General features: G+C 45.7%; 1 protein-coding gene and 1 long non-coding RNA gene across 3 annotated transcripts in view; one reads left to right on the top strand and one right to left on the bottom strand.

Annotated features, from left to right (window-relative positions):
• LOC130297461 (uncharacterized) overlaps positions 1-17,449 on the bottom strand; it is a 188,646-nt gene that overhangs the window by 87,168 nt on the left and 84,029 nt on the right. The window lies entirely within an intron of this gene.
• The window catches only part of DLGAP4 (DLG associated protein 4), a 201,823-nt gene that overhangs the window by 123,834 nt on the left and 60,540 nt on the right, over positions 1-17,449 (top strand). Inside the window, exon 1 of one of the 2 annotated variants that reach the window (XM_056549958.1) lies at positions 8,131-8,483. The exons of the other annotated variant lie outside the window; for it this stretch is intronic. Within the exon in view, the coding sequence (XP_056405933.1) occupies positions 8,285-8,483 (199 nt within the window). The 5' untranslated portion in view covers positions 8,131-8,284. Of the gene's footprint in view, positions 1-8,130; positions 8,484-17,449 lie in introns of those variants that run through there. 2 annotated transcript variants of the gene reach the window in all.

Here is a 17,449-nt window from a genome sequence, read left to right as displayed (position 1 = left end):
ATCTGGATATAGGACTGCATATGAGGATGGGATATAAGGTCTGGATATGAGGTGTGTATATGAGTATGGGATATGAAGTCGGGATATGAGGACGGGATATGAGATCTGGATATAGGACTGCATATGAGGATGGGATATAAGGTCTGGATATGAGGTGTGTATATGAGTATGGGATATGAAGTCGGGATATGAGGACGGGATATGAGATCTGGATATAGGACTGCATATGAGGATGGGATATAAGGTCTGGATATGAGGTGTGTATATGAGTATGGGATATGAAGTCGGGATATGAGGACGGGATATGAGATCTGGATATAGGACTGCATATGAGGATGGGATATAAGGTCTGGATATGAGGTGTGTATATGAGTATGGGATATGAAGTCGGGATATGAGGATGGGATATGAGGTCAGGATGAGGACAGTATATGATATGAGGGATATGAGGACGGGATAGGAGGACAGTATAGGAGGACGGGATATGAGGACGGGATATGAGGACGGGATATGAGGACGGGATATGAGGACGAGAGATAAGGATAGGATTTGAGGACTGGCTATGGGGTCAGGACATGGGGCTAGGAGTGACATTCTTGCTTTTTCTCTCCCACAAGTATTAGGTAGGAAGACTGGGCAACTATAAGTACTGAAGAATTTACCCCTAATGACGTGCAGGGCCTGGACAACAGGCACTCTCCATATACCGTAATTGTCCTTGTCAATAAACATGAATTGGGCATAATGGGCTATTCTGGCACATATATTAACCCTTGAAGATGGCCAGTTGGCACCATTTGGCTGATCTTACAGATGTAGAAATCACAATATCAATCACCATCTAGATTATATGCACTTATATCTTATATGATGTTATGATGCAAATTTTCTTTTTTCCGCTCTATTTTATTTTCATGGGGTGAGATTTATCAAAACCTGTCCAGAGGAAAAGTTGCTGATAGCAACCAATCAGATTGCTTCTTTCATTTCTCAGAGGCCTTTTCAAAAAAAAAATGGAGAAGCGATCTGATTGGTTGCTATAGGTAACTCTGCAACTTTTCCTCTGGACCGGTTTTCATAAATTTACCCCCATGGTGAATAAAAACCTAGCACAAAGTAAACTCCACAAACCAAACAACTAGGCCCTATAGCGGTTTTTCCCAACCAGGGTGCCTCCAGCTGTTGCAAAACTACAACTCCCAGCATGCCCGGACAGCCTTTGGCTGTCCGGGCATGCTGGGAGTTGTAGTTTTGCAACAGCTGGAGGCACCCTGGTTGGGAAACATTGCTCTATAGACACACTAAAGAGACAGTGAGAGAAAGTATAAGGACGTACAGCACAAGGCATCACTGCTCATGTTGCATCAGATACTCATCCTCTATAGAGGTCAATGGCCTTCTGACTAATGGTCAGAAAACTATCCTAGTGGATTAAAGGGGTACTCCGGTGAAAACCTTTTTTCTTTTAAATCAACTGGCTCCAGAAAGTTAAACAGATTTGTAAATTACTTCTATTAAAAAATCTTAATCCTTCCTGTACTTATTAGCAGCTGAATACTACAGAGGAAATTCTTTTCTTTTTGAAATGCTCTCTGATGACATCACGATCACAGTGCTCATTGCTGACGTTATTATAATAATAATAATAATAATAATAAGTCTTTATTTATTGTTGTCCTTAGTGGGATTTGAACCCAAAGTCCCAGCACTGCAAGGCAGTAGTGCTAACCACTGAGCCACCATGCTGCCCTTAGCATACATCTGCTCTGCATGGTTGCTAAAAGGGACCGAGATGTCAGCAGAGAGCACTGTGCTCGTGATGTCATCAGTGTTCCAAAAAGAAAGGAATTTCCTCTGTAGCATTCAGCAGCTAATAAGTACTGAAAGGATTAAGATTTTTTAATAGAAGTAATTTACAAATATGTTTAACTTTCTGGCACCAGTTGATTTAAAAGAAAAAAGGTTTTCACCGGAGTACCCCTTTAAACTGAAAAAAATGGGAGAAGAGATGGATGTACGTGGCTGCAGAATATTTTGGTGAAAAAAGCAGACTTGTAAAGGGTCAGGTTTTTTTACATGGCAAAATATTATTGCAGACGACATGATTCTGCCCTTCTGGAGCATGAGGTCATGCTAATTTCCGTGCGGAGCAGAGTCCTGTTGAATTCAATGGGATTCTGCTGCGATATGCACACGGCGGAATTTCCGCACCAGTTGTTTCTGGCGCAGAAATTACGATTCCACCGTCCGCAGAAGGAATGAATCTGTTCATTCTTTCTGCAGACTCTGCACGGAATGCATAGTTGTCTATGAGATGGCGCCTTTGTGGTGACACAGGGGAGGAATTCCTAATCATTTCGTGACGCCAGGGCACAGTTAACCTATACACGGTCTAAGGTGGAGACAGCTTATCCTGAGCCAGACAAAGGGGGGTAAAGAAACACACCGACATCAGGTTACGGATAACTGTGTTTACTGAGCAGGGTTGCAGATGTTATTACAGACAATCTGGAGCAGAGTAGAAGGGAAGCAGTGTAACCCTTTAGGAGCCCTGTTGCCTTGCTGGGACATATGGTGCTTTTCACCCACTTGGAATAATACTAACTTGAGATCAGAGACTGTAGATTTCCCACGCTGGCTAGGGTTCTGACAAGGTCCATTTACCTTCACCGCCAGGGCTTGACTTTCCGCTGCATGGGGGAATACTTGCAGAACAGCAGTGCAGACTTGAGAAGAGATTTGTTCTTAGGCTGCGTTCACATCACGATTTCTCAATCCGATTTGATCCGCATCCAAATTCAAACGATTTTTGTTCGGGTCTGAAGTCGTGGTCAAACCCCATTTCAGACCCGAACAAAAATTGTGTGAAATCGGATGCGGATCAAATCGGATGCGTGTAATGGATCCGATTTTTTAATGGAGGTCAATGGATCCGACTTTATATACGATTTCATACGGTTTTAAGTTATAAAATCGTGTACTCAAGTCGGAAGGAGAAATCGTGATGTGAATGCAGCCTAGGCTTCCCTCAGGATTCCTCCACACACTACTTCACCTCCTTTCCACACTGTACTCAGCTTTAGCACTAGAGCTAGACTGGGGCAACTCCTGCCCCACTACACTAAATACCTGACAATTTAAGGGTTCCCATTGGGAAGGCAGGGTCACCTGGTTTACACTGCTCCTTACTCTTAAAGGTACAACACACATTAATAACATACAGTGAATATGGGAAACATAAATGTAATAAAGTGCTTGAACATTCTCTCAGTGGGCCCAACATATGTGCAGGAGGCATGCCCGGGGAGATTCACAGCCCACATGACAGCTTTGGTGCTAGGACACCACACATTCCCGTGCAGTCTTAGTGCAAGCATATTGTGCCGACGCCTGCAGTCTTCAGAATGTACGCACAGAGATTTTCCATGTGGACATTCTGAAAGTGTGAACATAGCCTTAGAAACCTGACTAAAACAATAGACTCCTCATTTGTTGCTTCAAGGGTTCATCTTTGGTAGCATTGCATGCAGAGTGGGAATTTAAAGTGTTAAAGCCCGTTCCCACTATGCAATTTCCGCAAGGAAATTCTGCTCTAATTGCGGCAGATTCCCATTTATCTAAATAGGAGTCTGCTGCTCAGTGTGCACTACGGATGTTCTGTATTGGAACTTCCCATGCAGAATTGAATTCTGAAGGGGAACTCCGGACGGAAAACTTTTTTTTTTTTTTTTTTTAATCAACTGGTGCCAGAAAGTTAAAAAGATTTGTAAATTACTTCTATTAAAAAATCTTAATCCTTCCAGTACTTATTAGCTGCTCAATACTACAGAGGAAATTCTTTTCTTTTTGTAACACAGAGCTCTCTGCTGACATCATGACCACAGTGCTCTCTGCTGACATCTCTGTCCATTTTAAGAACTGTCCAGAGTAGGAGAAAATCCCCATAGAAAACATATAGTGCTCTGGACATCTCCTAAAATGGACAGAGGTGTCAGCAGAGAGCACTGTGGTCATGATGTCAGCAGAGAGCACTGTGTTCCAAAAAGAAAACAATTTCCTCTGTAGTATTCAGCAGCTAATAAGTACTGGAAGGATTAAGATTTTTTTTATAGAAGTAATTTACAAATCTGTTTAACAAAAAAGTTTTCCCCTGGAGTACCCCTTTAATCTCCCAGCTGGATCTGCCCCCGAGAAGTCACAGCACTGCGCTGTAGGGAATAAGACGGCGCTTACTGTCCACAGCATCGAGGAGTAGGCTGTTGCAAGTGGAATCTGCCCAAAATTTTTACAAGGAATTTCCATAGTGTGAACAGAGCCTAGCGGTCACATAACAGGTCAAAGGTTACCACAATCTAGTGATAAATAAGCCTGCAGGCTGCAAGAGGAAGTGGTGGCACAAGGAGCTTAGGAGGCACAAAGGCCGTCCGGGCATGCTGGGAGTTGTTGTTTTGCAACAGGTGGGCGCACCCTGGTTAGAAAAAGGAACACTATTATATACTAATATACTAGAAAATTGACTATAGGCACGGAATGGTCCATATGGAGATAGTGATTATGGGGAGATTTATCAAAACCTTCCCAGTGGAAAAGTAGCAACCAATCAGATCGCTTCTTTCATTTTTGAAAAGGCCTCTGAAAAATGAAAGCAGCGATCTGATTGGTTGCTATGGGCAACTCAGCAACTTTTCCCCTGGACAGGTTTTGATAAATCTCCCCCTATGTGCTGTATGTGGATAATTGAAGTGCATTGTGCCACACTGACAAGTTTGTGATACATAGATTTTACTAATAAGGCCAACTAATATTTTTGGTGTGTTCCTGCACTGTGGATGCCGTATGTGTAATCCTACCCATAAATGGGCACTGCCAGTTGTATATCTTGGCAAAACAATAGTTTTTCTAATACACTTATTTAAAAAAAATAAAAATCACATTTTATTAATGAAAACTGCCTTTGAAAATTCCACCACTAGGGGACCCCATACCTCCTGGGACACTGATGAGTCCCACAGCAGCATGAGGGTGTCCAATGGTCATGGACACGAGATGGCTGATTGACAAGACTGCAGGAGGAACACAGCCTGCAGCAAAACTGCTGTAACACGAAGTGTTATCAAACATGTGCCTCCAGCTGTTGCAAAACTACAAATATGTGTGGTAGCAGGGTGTGATGAGGGCAGATGTTGTTACCCTAGGGGCAGATGGCATTAACCCCTTGTATTCGTGACGCCAGGGCGTGGTTTAGGCTAAAACCACCCGAAGGTATACCGCTGGATCCTGGGCTAGGCATGGGGGCAATAAAGACTCTGACGCCAAGTTACGGACAGCGGTAGCTTTACTGAGGGTAGACAGATGGTAAAGTCTATACAGTTCAGCCAGGGCCCAAGGAGGTGACCAGTGATGCCGAGACCTTAAGGGCTTGCTGGGACTTGTAGTAGGACTGGACAATTGAATGCAGACCACGCTGACTTAACAGATGACAGGGACTGACTTGACTTGACTCATAAAGCTGTGAGTTTATCTTACTTGACTTGATGGTGGCTGCAGGACTGGACTTTGAGGTCTCCAACACTCTGGACACACACACTAGACAAGACTGCACTGGACCTCAGCAGAGGAGAGAGAAGCTCCACCCAGGGGTTATATAGGGGAGACCAGCAGGGAGCCCATAGGTCACTCTTGGGATCACCTGGTCACTGGTGCCTCCTGGGTAACAATCACATGACATAACTCTTAAAGATACAACACATTTTATAAGGGTACAGGCTAACATCTCCTGTACTGGGCCACCACACATACCTGGACGGTCAAAAGATGCTGGGAGTTGTAGTTTTGCAAAAGCTGCAGGCACCACCGCTGCAAAAAAAGAGTTATCCAAACACCTCCAACTATTCCAAAACTATAAAAGCTGTTTTCTTCCAAAAGCAGCACCACACCTCTCCTCAGGTTGTGGGTGGAATTACAGCTCCATTAAACTGAAGTGAATGGAGCCGAGTTGTAATACCACACACAACCTTAGGACAGGGGTGGTGCTCCTTTTATTTTAATTTTTTTAAAAGGGTTAGAACAGCCAGAAACGTGTTAATCTGTGCATACCTTTCCTAGGTTGCACATATTTGTTATGGCGTTTTAAGGGTACGGTCACATGTAACTAATCTGGAGTGAATTTTGATACTGTTGACTTTGATGGGTCAGCAGAAAATCGGCAATAGTGGCAGATTTGCGGATTTTCTGTGAACCCATTGAAGTCAATGGTATTAGATTCTGATTGTTACATGTGACTGCACCCTAGGGCTATGTTCACACGTCGGAATGTCCGTATGGAAAATCTTATGGACGGCTATGCATTTCGTGCGGAGTCCGCAAAAAGAATGGACAGGTTAATTGTTTCTGCGGACAGCGGAATCGGAATTTCCGCGCCGGAAACATCTGGCACGAAAATTTCGCCGTGTGCACAGCGCAGCAGAATCCTGATGACTCTGCCGCTGCGGAATCTCCGTGCACAATTCCACTGCGGAATCCTGCACGGAAATTCCGAGGTGTGAACATGGTCTTAGGGATCTTCAAAAAACTGATGAAGCTTTTATTACAGGGTGTGGGGCCTATGTTTTTTGTTAGTAGAGGCAAAAATTTTTTTTTTATGTGAAGTTCACACTTAATCCAATTCGTATTTTATTGACTGTTGCCCAAACCGTTTTTTCCTTATCTCTACTCTATCCGGGCATGTTGGGAGTTGTAGTTTTGCAACAGCTGGAGGCACCCTGGTTAGGAAACTGTCCAACTGTTTCAAAACTACAACTACCAGCATGCCTGGAGAGCCTTTGGCTGTCCGGGCATGCTGGGAGTTGTAGCTTTGCAACAGCTGGAGGCACCCTGGTTAGGAAACACTGATGTAGAGCGGTGTGCGACAGTGCAACTGTTGCAAAACTACAATTCCCAGCATGCTGGGAGTTAAAGCTTTGAAACAGCTGGAGGCACCCTGGTCAGGAAACTGTCCAACTGTTTCAAAACTACAACTACGAGCATGCCCGGAGAGCCTTTGGCTGTCCTGGCATGCTGGGAGTTGTAGTTTTTCAACAGCTGGCGGCACCCTGGTTAGGAAACACTGATGTAGTGCGTTGTGTCCAACTGTCCGTTTCAAAACTACCAGCATGCCCGGAGAGCCTTCGGCTGTCCGGGCATGCTGGGAGTTGTAGCTTTGCAACAGCTGGAGGCACACTGGTTAGGCAACTGTCACACTGTTTCAAAACTACAACTACCAGCATGCCCGGAGAGCCTTCGGCTGTCTGGGCATGCTGGGAGTTCTAGCTTTGCAACAGCTGGAGGCACCCTGGTTAGGCAACTGTCCAACTGTTTCAAAACTACGACTACCAGCATGCCCGGACAGCCTTTGGCTGTCTGGGCACGCTGGGAGTTGTAGTTTTGCAACAGCTGGAGCCACCCTGGTTAGGAAACACTGATGTAGTGAGTTGTGTCCAACTGTTTCAAAACTACAACTACCAGCATGCCCGGAGAGCCTTCGGCTGTCCGGGCATGCTGGGAGTTCTAGCTTTGCAACAGCTGGAGGCACCCTGGTTAAGAAACTGTCCAACTGTTTCAAAACTCGTAGTCGTAGTTTTGCAACAGCTGGAGGCACCCTGGTTAGGAAACACTGATATAGTGCGATGTGTGGCTGTGCAACTGTTGCAAAACTACAACTCCCAGCATGCCCGGACAGCCTTTGGCTGTCCGGGCATGCTGGGAGTTGTAGTTTTGCAACAGCTGGAGGCACCCTGGTTGGGAAACACTGCACCGCCTAATACCACTATGCAGTTCTAGGGCTTGTGTCCCTCCCATTGACAATCACATACGGTAGTTGTCTCCCCTTTTACATGTAGCGTTATCAGCGCCGCGCACTTGTGCCTGTCTCTTTAAGAAAACCCGCGCTGGCCTTTTAAACCGTCTACGTCATCGTGCGTAAGAAAAAAAAAAAAAAAAAACCGAAGCCGCGCCCACCCCCCCCCCGTCCCCGCCCACACGCTATGCCATGACGTTCTAAGTGGGCGTGGCCTCCCGGCTGGGCTTTAACCCAAGCTGTCCCTCCTCTTAAAGGGGAGACGCTGCAGAGGGAGCGGGCAGGAGGGTGAGTGTCCGTGTGTGTCCCTTGTCTCTCTATCGTGTCACCCGGGCGACTTACCCACTATCAGTGCCCACCCCAGATCTGTACCACCCCCACAACAGTGCCCCCTCCGGCCTGATCATCACCATATTAGTAGTGGAGTCTTTTCTAGGGCTTTTCCTATGAATGAATAGGGCGGATCCCCCACCCGTTGTCCGTAGAACCCACGTCTGCCCAGCACCATCCGACCCGTCTCCGATCTGCCACCTGGACCCCCTTCTTTGTGCCCATCTGCTAGAGACCCCAGAAGATCGGAGCCCCTCCCCGTCTCTCCCACTCACTGATTCCATCATCCTGGCTTTGTTTCAAGAGCTGTGGAGGCAATGTGAGTGCATCGTTTTCTAGATTCCTCTGTGCATTGTGCCCACTCTTTTTTTTTTTTTTTTTTATTAATGCATGGCATGCCCATCATGGGTGGCATTTGCTTTGTGTTATGGATTGGGCATCTGATGTGTACCCCCCCCCCCCCTCCCTTTTTGCATTTGTGCTCTGATGCCTGCTGCTCTCCTGGATCGTCACCCCCCCCCCCCCCCTCCCCTCCTTGTGCCATGAAGATAAAATGGCAGTGATGCCAGCTGGGTAGTAAGGCAGGAGAAGGTGGCATGCATACTATAGGACCTATAGAATCTTAGGTTTCACTCCTTAGTCTGCTCTCTTTGCCTACAGATTCCATGTGCCATCTGTTAACCGTAGCCTCGGGCTACTTGGTTAACTATCGGAGCCCTGGCATTGAGTATTGGCACCGACACTAGTGCAAGCGACTCCAGCTGTTGCAAAACTACAACTCCCAGCATGCCCGGACAGCCTTCGGCTGTCCGGGCGTGCTGGGAGTTGTAGTTTTGCAATGGCTGTTTGGGGAAACGCTGGGCCAGTTGGCATCGCATTTCCTATTGGCACATGGCATGTAGATTGGCAACAGCTCCAAGTCTGGACATGGCATATGACACGTTTAGTAAAATACTAATTGTTCCTTTCATGCCAGTCTACGTTTTTTTATTTTTTTATTGTTTTTATATATATATATATATATATATATATATATATATATATATATATATATATATATATAAAAACCAGATACAGGCGCAGCACTCCAACAAAATAAGTGATTTAATGTCTCATGTCAGCATTACAACGTTTCAGCTCCTCCTGGAGCCTTTTTCATGCTTGAAAAAGGCTCCAGGAGGAGCTGAAACGTTGTAATGCTGACATGAGACATTAAATCACTTATTTTGTTGGAGTGCTGCGCCTGTATCTGGTTTTTATCTTGGATGGACTCTGATCAAGTCCTTTGGGACGCTGGCACCAATTTTTTGGTTGGACTGGATAAGTAGTGCTGCTTTATTTTGGGATTATATATATATATATATATATATATATATATATATATACATGCACACTATTTTATATGTTTTTTTAATGTATTTATTATTAATATATTATTATTAATAATAATAATACATAATTAATAAATAAAATACATTATATGTGTGTGTATATATACATTTAAATATATATATATATATAATATATATAATTTTATTATAAAAAAATATATATACGGTATATAGATATATATAATTTTATATTTTTTATTATAAAAAAAAATATATATATATATAATTTTATATTTTTTTATTATAAAAAAAAAAATATATATATATATATAATTTATTTATTTTTATAAAAAAAAATGTAAATGTGTGTCTGCCCGTTTGCTGTGTGATGTATTGTGGAGCTCGGTGGGAATTCCTGTTTATCTCCCCGTCTCTGCAGTGGTCCCTTAGATGTCAGATGTTGCTCCATGTGGTCCCGGCGTGTTTCTTTTTCTTTTCCCTGTTATTGGACGTGGCGCTTTTAATAGCTATATGTGTGTGAGCAGTTTCTGCAGGGATTGCAGACGCCATGATAGGTGTGATTCTCTATGGTGATGTATAGTGGGTACAGAGGTGATGGGTTCGGAATGGAAAGGCTCCTCCGGGATGGGGTTCGTGTCACAGCAGCTGTTGCGACTCCTGTTACGGAACAACTGTCACAACATAGGGGTTAGGGCGAGCGCCGCGCTCATCAAAAGTTCACCAAATTGTTTATGTGGCCTAATGGTTTTTCGCCAGTGATGGCATCAGACAACTAGTGCCAGGCAGCTGCTGCCAAGAAATACTGTACATGACAAAAACCTAGTTCTGTGACTGCATCACTATTCAGACCAGGGCCGGACAACATTTAGGAGCCGAGATGATGTCGGTCATTAGTGTCCCCTCATCTTCCCCTTGTGTCACAGTCATTATAGTCCCCTCATCTCTCCCTGTGTCATAGTCATTATTTTCCTTTCATCTTTCCCGCTGTCACGGTCACTATTGTCCTCTCATTTCTCCCTATGTGTCACAGTTATTACTGTCCCCTCATCTGTCCCTGTGTGTCACAGTCATTACTGTCCCTTCATCTCATCCTGTGTCACAGCAATTAGTGTCCCCTTATCTCTCCCTGTGCCAGTCATTACTGTCCCCTCATTTCTCCACGTGTGTCACAGTCATTACTGTCCCCTCATTTCTCCATGTGTGTCACAGTCATTAGTGTCCCCTCATCCTAATAAAAAAAAACTGTTTAACTTACCTCCGCTTCCCTTCCCGTGCTGGTACCACCTTCAGCCTCCGGTCAGCTTTGGCGTTTAGCAGTAGATGTCATTGGCTTGTGCTCCGGTGTAACATGGGCAGCGGATGTAACGTGACCATCCCAGCCAATCAGCAGTCACCTGGTGTCCGCAGCTCATGTAACGCTGGAGTGCCGACCACAGGCAGAACAAGGTATCAACGCTGGAATTATTATCATTATTTTATTTTAATTTTTTTTAAGATTGACAACACCTATTAAAAAGGACTGTCAAAAACCTAGGCACCACCGTAAAATTCTTAGTAGCCATGACAACATGGTGCCTGGGATTTGTTGAGCCCTGGTTCAGACTGCACATAGATAATTGTGAATAAGTTGGGGCATCAATCTAGTCATAATCAGGATTGGACCTTTAACAAGGTGGCATCTTCTGTGGTTCTCCAGCTGTGGCATAACTACAACTCCTAGTATGCCCGGAAAGCCAACGGGAGTGGTAGTTTTACAACACCTAGAAGAGAAGTGGTCTGGAGGAAATAAAGTTTCTACAACAACATATAGAAGGGGGGTCTTTACTGTAAGGGTATGTTCACACTACGGATTATGAACGGAATCTCCGCTCGCAGAATTCCGCGAGCGGAGATTCCATTCTGGTGGCTGCCCCCGCAATACTTCGGCGGAAGGACCGCGCGGCACTGCGCCATCACCATTGACAGCTATGCAGTGTTGGCGGACTTCCGCGTAAAGAATGAACATGTTCTTTCTTTGTGCGGAATAATTTCAGCGGAGGAATTGTCCGCCGCTGAAATTCCGCAGTGTGAACGGGTCTCGCAGAGACTCATTCACACTGATGTTTATGTTCACAGCACGGAATTCTGCGGGAATACGTAGTGTGAACATACCCTAAGAGAAGAGAGACTTTGGATTTCCCTCCCGGAGAAAAAAAATAGTCATGGTGATCTCACTAAAGGCCCTTAAAGGAGTAGTCCAGTGGTGAAAAACTTATCCCCTATCCTAAGGATAGGGGATAAGTTTGAGATCGCGGGGGGTCCGACCGCTGGGGCCCCCTGCAATCTCTCTGTACGGGGGCCCGGCTCTCCGGCCAGATAGCGGGTGTCGACCTCCGCACGAAGCGGCGGCCGACACGCCCCCTCAATACATCTCTATGGCAGAGCCGGAGATTGCCGAAAGCAGCGCTTCGGCTCTGCCATAGAGTTGTATTGAGGGGGCGTGTCGGCCGCCGCTTTGTGCGGAGGTCGACGCGCCCCCTTCCCACGGGCTGTCGGGGCTCCGTACAGGAGATCGCAGGGGGCCCCAGCGGTAGGACCCCCGCGATCTGCAACTTATCCCCTATCCTTAGAGTAGGGGATAAGTTGTTCACCACTGGGTCACCACTGGACTACTCCTTTAATTACATTAGGCTGCGTTCACACGGCCGTCTAGACTCGTTCCGTTCTTCTCCTGTCAAAAATAAAAACGGACTTAAAAAATAAAAAAAATGGACAATAATGGATGCAATTTGGGTCTGTTTTTGTTCAGTTAATAAACAAACAAAAAATGTTTTTGTTGTGAGCATGCTCAGAAGTAAAAAAAGGATTAAAAAAAAAAAGATTGAAAAAACGGATGATATTAAAGGGGTTGTGCGCTGCCCTGCCTTTCGGAGCTCCGCTCACAGCGTCCGGAAGTTCATTACTCTGAACGCTGTGTGGGGGCTTCCGTGTTCGCGGCCGCCGGGCGTGACGTCACGCCTGGCCCCTTCGTGACGTCTCGTCCGCCCCCTCGTGACGTCACGCCCGCCCCCTCTACCAAAGTCTATGGGAAGGGGGCGTGACAGCGGTCGCGCCCAATTCCCATAGACTTTCGTTAAGGGGGCGGGCGAGACGTCAGGAAGGGGGCGGGCGAGACGTCAGGAAGGGGGCGGGCGAGACGTCAGGAAGGGGCCGGGTGAGACGTCAGGAAGGGGGCTGGCGAGATGTCAGGAAGGGGCCGGGCGAGACGTCAGGAAGGGGCCGGGTGAGACGTTGCGAAGGGGCGGGGCGTGACGTCGCAAAGGGGCCGTGCGTGACGTCACGAAGGGGCCGGGCGTGACGTCACGCCCTGCGGCCGCGAACACGGAAGCCCGTACACAGCGTTCGGAGTAATGAACTTCCGGTCGCTGTGAGCGGAGCACCGAAAGGCAGGGCAGCGCACAACCCCTTTAATCCGTTTACTGCCTGCAAGAATGGAACTGAAACGGGGATAAAAAAAAAAACGGGGACAGACGAATTTCTCTCCCAGAGAAAAAAAATAGTCATGTGATCTCACTAAAGTCCCTTATTTACATGATAAGTCATCCAAACCTGCTATTTTCGGCAGGACCGGCTAATTTGTGTGTGGGCCCCCTGACTTGGGTCCCCTGGCAGATGATGTTGGGGGGGGGAGAGAAGGATCAAACATGTTGAATTTCGGCTGCCCAACCCTTCTGTTTTCAGGGAGATAAGGCATCACCACATAGTTTACTATGACAACTTCCCAAACATTTAGGCTAGGTTCACACTACAGAATGTCCTAGTGTAATTCTGCTTAGAAATTCCACTTGCTAATTCCGCTGCAGCAGAATCCTATTGCTGTCAATACTACAGCGCACACTACAGAATTTCACCGGCAGATGTTCTGTCGCTGAAATAAGCGTTTTCTCCTTCGTCGCCAGGTATCATGTGAAGAATTACCCTGTGTAAGAATTTAAAAGATTTTATATGTCTGTCCCCTTTTGCCCCTCTAAGTCCTCGATGGGGTCTTCTGTACCTGCATAGGGGAATCTAGCGGTGTGAAGATAAAATGCCGTTCTGGGGTTTCGAGGACCTTGTGCGAACCACGAATTACACTAGAATTGGATAGCACCCAGGACGCTTTCTATATACAGGTAGTTGCGTGCGGACTGATCTCATTTAGCTGTTGATTGGATTTGGGGGGTTCAGAGTGAGCTCAGGATTATTCTCTGTCCTGTCAGGGGAAAACACTTCCGTAATATGGCATCTTGTACGTGCAGTAGGCCTTAGACTAGTGTTTCCCAACCAGTGCGCCTCCAGCTGTTGCGCTGTCCGGGCCTGCTGGGAGTTGTAGTTTTGCAACAGCTGGAGGCACACTGGTTGGAAACAAATGCCTTAAAGGGGTATTCCGCCCCTGGAATCGTATCCCCTATCCAAAGGATAGGGGATAAATGTTAGATCGGCGCGGTCCCGCTGCTGGGGACCCCGGGGATTGCTGCTGCGGCACCCCGCCATCATTACTGCCCAGGGCGAGTTCGCTCTGTGCGTAATGACGGGCGATACAGGGTCCGGAGCAGCGTGATGTCATGGCTCCGCCCCTCATGACATCACGTCCCGTCCCCTTAATGCAAGTCTATGGCAGGGGGCGTGACGACCGCCACGCCCCCTCCCATAGACTTTTATTGACAGGGGCGGGTCGTGACATCACAAGGGGCGGAGCCATGACGTAAAGATGCTCCGGCCCCTGTATTGCCCGTCATTACGTGCAGAGCGATCTCGCTCTGTGCAGTAATGATAGCGGGGTGCTGCAGCAGCGATCCCGGGGTCCCCAGCAGTGGGACCCCGGCAATCTGACATCTTATCCCCTATCCTTTGGATAGGGGATAAGATGTCTAGGGGCGGAGTACCCCTTTAAGATCTTTTTTAATAGAAGTAATTTACAAATCTGTTTAACTTTCTGGCACCAGTTGATTTAGGAAAAAAAAAAAAAAGTTTTCCACCGGAGTACCCCTTTAAGTAGGTATATTTGCACGCAAAAATAAAAATACATGCCGCAATTCACACTGTAAACTGCAATGTGTATTTGCATTGCAAAACTGTGTGATTCATTCATCCCTGAATGGGTTTGTTTAGTAATGCGACTTCTGGTTACGTGCCCACATTGACCTGTGCTTTACTCGAAAGCGTTCGCACCATGTCCTTCCACATGACCTCTCTTGTTTCGTCTACATGTACTGGTGTGTTTGGAGAGGAACAACACTTACAAAAAAAAATAAAAAATAATAATAATAATGATAATAATAAAAATATATATATATATATATGTGTGTGTGTGTGTGTGTGTGTATGTATATGTGTGTGTTTGTGTGTGTATATATATATATATATATATATATATATATATATATATTCCTGTGGGTGGCGCTAGACGGAGGCACAGTTGGGCACACTGAACTGTACTGCGGAGGACAAAGGGACACCTGTGTATACACGGGGCGTAATGCGTGTGTAAATTGACCTCTACAGGATATACTCCTGCACCATAAACTGAGCCTTCTTTTTCTGTCGTTTGTATAGTAAGCTGTCCCAGCACCGCACATAGTTTAGCAGAGTTCTCCAAACCTTCTTGTTGTTTAGGACGTCACTGTGTAAATATGGTACAGAGGCGACAACTGTCAATATATAGCCTACTTATCGAGAATAGAATAAATGTTTATAAAGAGTACATACCTGCAAAGAAGTGGATTCCATCATGCCTTTGTTGTCTATATTAACCTGAATTTAATTAAAAAAAACAACACAGGAACGTTTCGGGCCCATTCAGACTACAAAATATCCCCAAAGGAAATTTCAGGCAGACATTCCATGCGCAGCAGGCGGGATTCGGAATTTGAATTTCGATGTGGAAATTCTGCAGTGTGCACGGTTTTGAAGATTTAAGAAAAAAAAAATGGTAGGCTGCTGCATCATGTCAAAGCGGAATTTCTCCACTTGGAAAATTTCTATTGTGCATGGATCCTAAAAGGGGTACTTCGCCCCTCGACATCTTATCCCCTGTCCCTGTCGCTGGGACCTAACCCCCGCCATCCCACCCCCTGTGGGACCTGCGCCCCAGTAATCTGCTGCACAGAGCGAACTCCGCTCCATGCCGGTTTACCTGTGGCCATAGCCGTCACGTCACCACAGCAGCCCGATGTTCAGAACACCAGGGTGCCGGGCCGGAGAACCCAGCGGCCGGACCCCCAAGATCAGACATCTTATCCCTTATCCTTTGAATAGGGGATAAGATGTTTAGGCGGAGTACCCCTTTAAGGGTTGATTCAAACGCTGGAATATCTTTCATAAGGGTATTCCAGGAAAAAACTTTTTTTTTTTATATATATATCAACTGGCTCCAGAAAGTTAAACAGATTTGTAAATTATTTCTATTAAAAAATCTTAATCCTTTCAGTACTTATGAGCTGCTGAAGTTGAGTTGTTCTTTTCTGTCTAAGTGTTCTCTGATGACACCTGTCTCGGGAACCGCCCAGTTTAGAAGAGGTTTGCTATGGGGATTTGCTTCTAAACTGCGAGACACGTGTCATCAGAGAGCACTTAGACAGAAAAGAGCAACCTTAACTTCAGAAGCTCATAAGTACTGAAAGGATTAAGATTTTTTAATAAAAGTAATTTACAAATCTGTTTAACTTTCTGGAGCCAGTTGAGATTATGTGTATATATATATAAAGTAAGTTTTTTCCTGGATAACCCCTTTAATCAGTCATCGCAAGGACCAATGGGGCATTCTTCGTCTCCATTGACGGCAATGCATGTCTGAGGGGATTCTGCTATAAGAATGAACATGTTCATTCTACAGAGTAGTCTTGAATTTGATTTTCCTGCTGCGGAATTTTCACCTGCGAAAATTCTGCCATGTGCACGGTGTAGCAGAGGCTGCTGCATCAGAATTTCGAACTGAATTTTTTTTTGCTGGATTCCGCTCGGAAATTCCTCCTTGTGAATTGGTCCCAAGGCCTTGTCTACACTGCTGAAACAAAGCTGAAATTCAGCTTGTCCTCTCTCTATTGAATCCGCCGCTCTTCTCCGAGTTATGCGGAATTGGAGCGGAATTACTGTGAAAATTCTGCTGCTAAAATTCCGCACAGAATTCTGGTTCTGGCATCTTTTGGACCAATCTTGTCCAGTTATGCTGCATATTCATAGCAGAAATCTCTGAGTATTGATTTTGCTTTCAGTTCCGGTCTCGCAGCATTCTAAAATAATAGGTTATGTTTTTAGGCTAATTTTGGATGATCAGTGCCCCAAATGGTAAATACCGTGTTCACATACTGTATACGGCTACTCTTTTGGATTGGTAGGAATCATTAATGGCTTCTTGGGCCTTGTGCACATTGCCATCTCGCGCCTACACACAGCTATAGTGGAAACTACGGCTGGATTCACACTACGCAATTTCCAAGCGGAATTTCCAAACGAGAGTCCCACTGCTGTCAATGAGATTACACTGCACAGACCACACTTTAGTATTTCAGGCGCGAAATTCCACCACCAAAAGAATGATCTCGGTAATTCTTTTGGTCGGAATCAGCATGGAATACATTGCTGCCTATGGGGACAGCGCGTTCCTAGTGGCGAATCGGTCGGCACCCGGCGCACTCAGAATTTCCGGCAGGAACTTTCTCAGTGTGAACCTGGCCTAACAGAATCGCACAGGGTCTTTCTGTACCTCTATAGGCACCATGGGGGAGATTTATCAAAACCTGTGCAAATGAAATGTTGCCCATAGCAACCAATCGGATCGCTTCTTTCATTTTGCAGAGGCCGTGTTAAAAATGAAAGAAGCGATCTGATTGGTTGCTATGGGCAACTGGGCAACTTTTCCTCTGGACAGGTTTTGATAAATCTCCCCCCATATGTCAATCAGCGACACATAGAT

Source organism: Hyla sarda, chromosome 13 (genome assembly GCF_029499605.1).
Source record: "Hyla sarda isolate aHylSar1 chromosome 13, aHylSar1.hap1, whole genome shotgun sequence".
Classification (NCBI taxonomy): domain Eukaryota; kingdom Metazoa; phylum Chordata; class Amphibia; order Anura; family Hylidae; genus Hyla; species Hyla sarda.
This window is presented reverse-complemented; position numbering and strand designations above follow the sequence as displayed.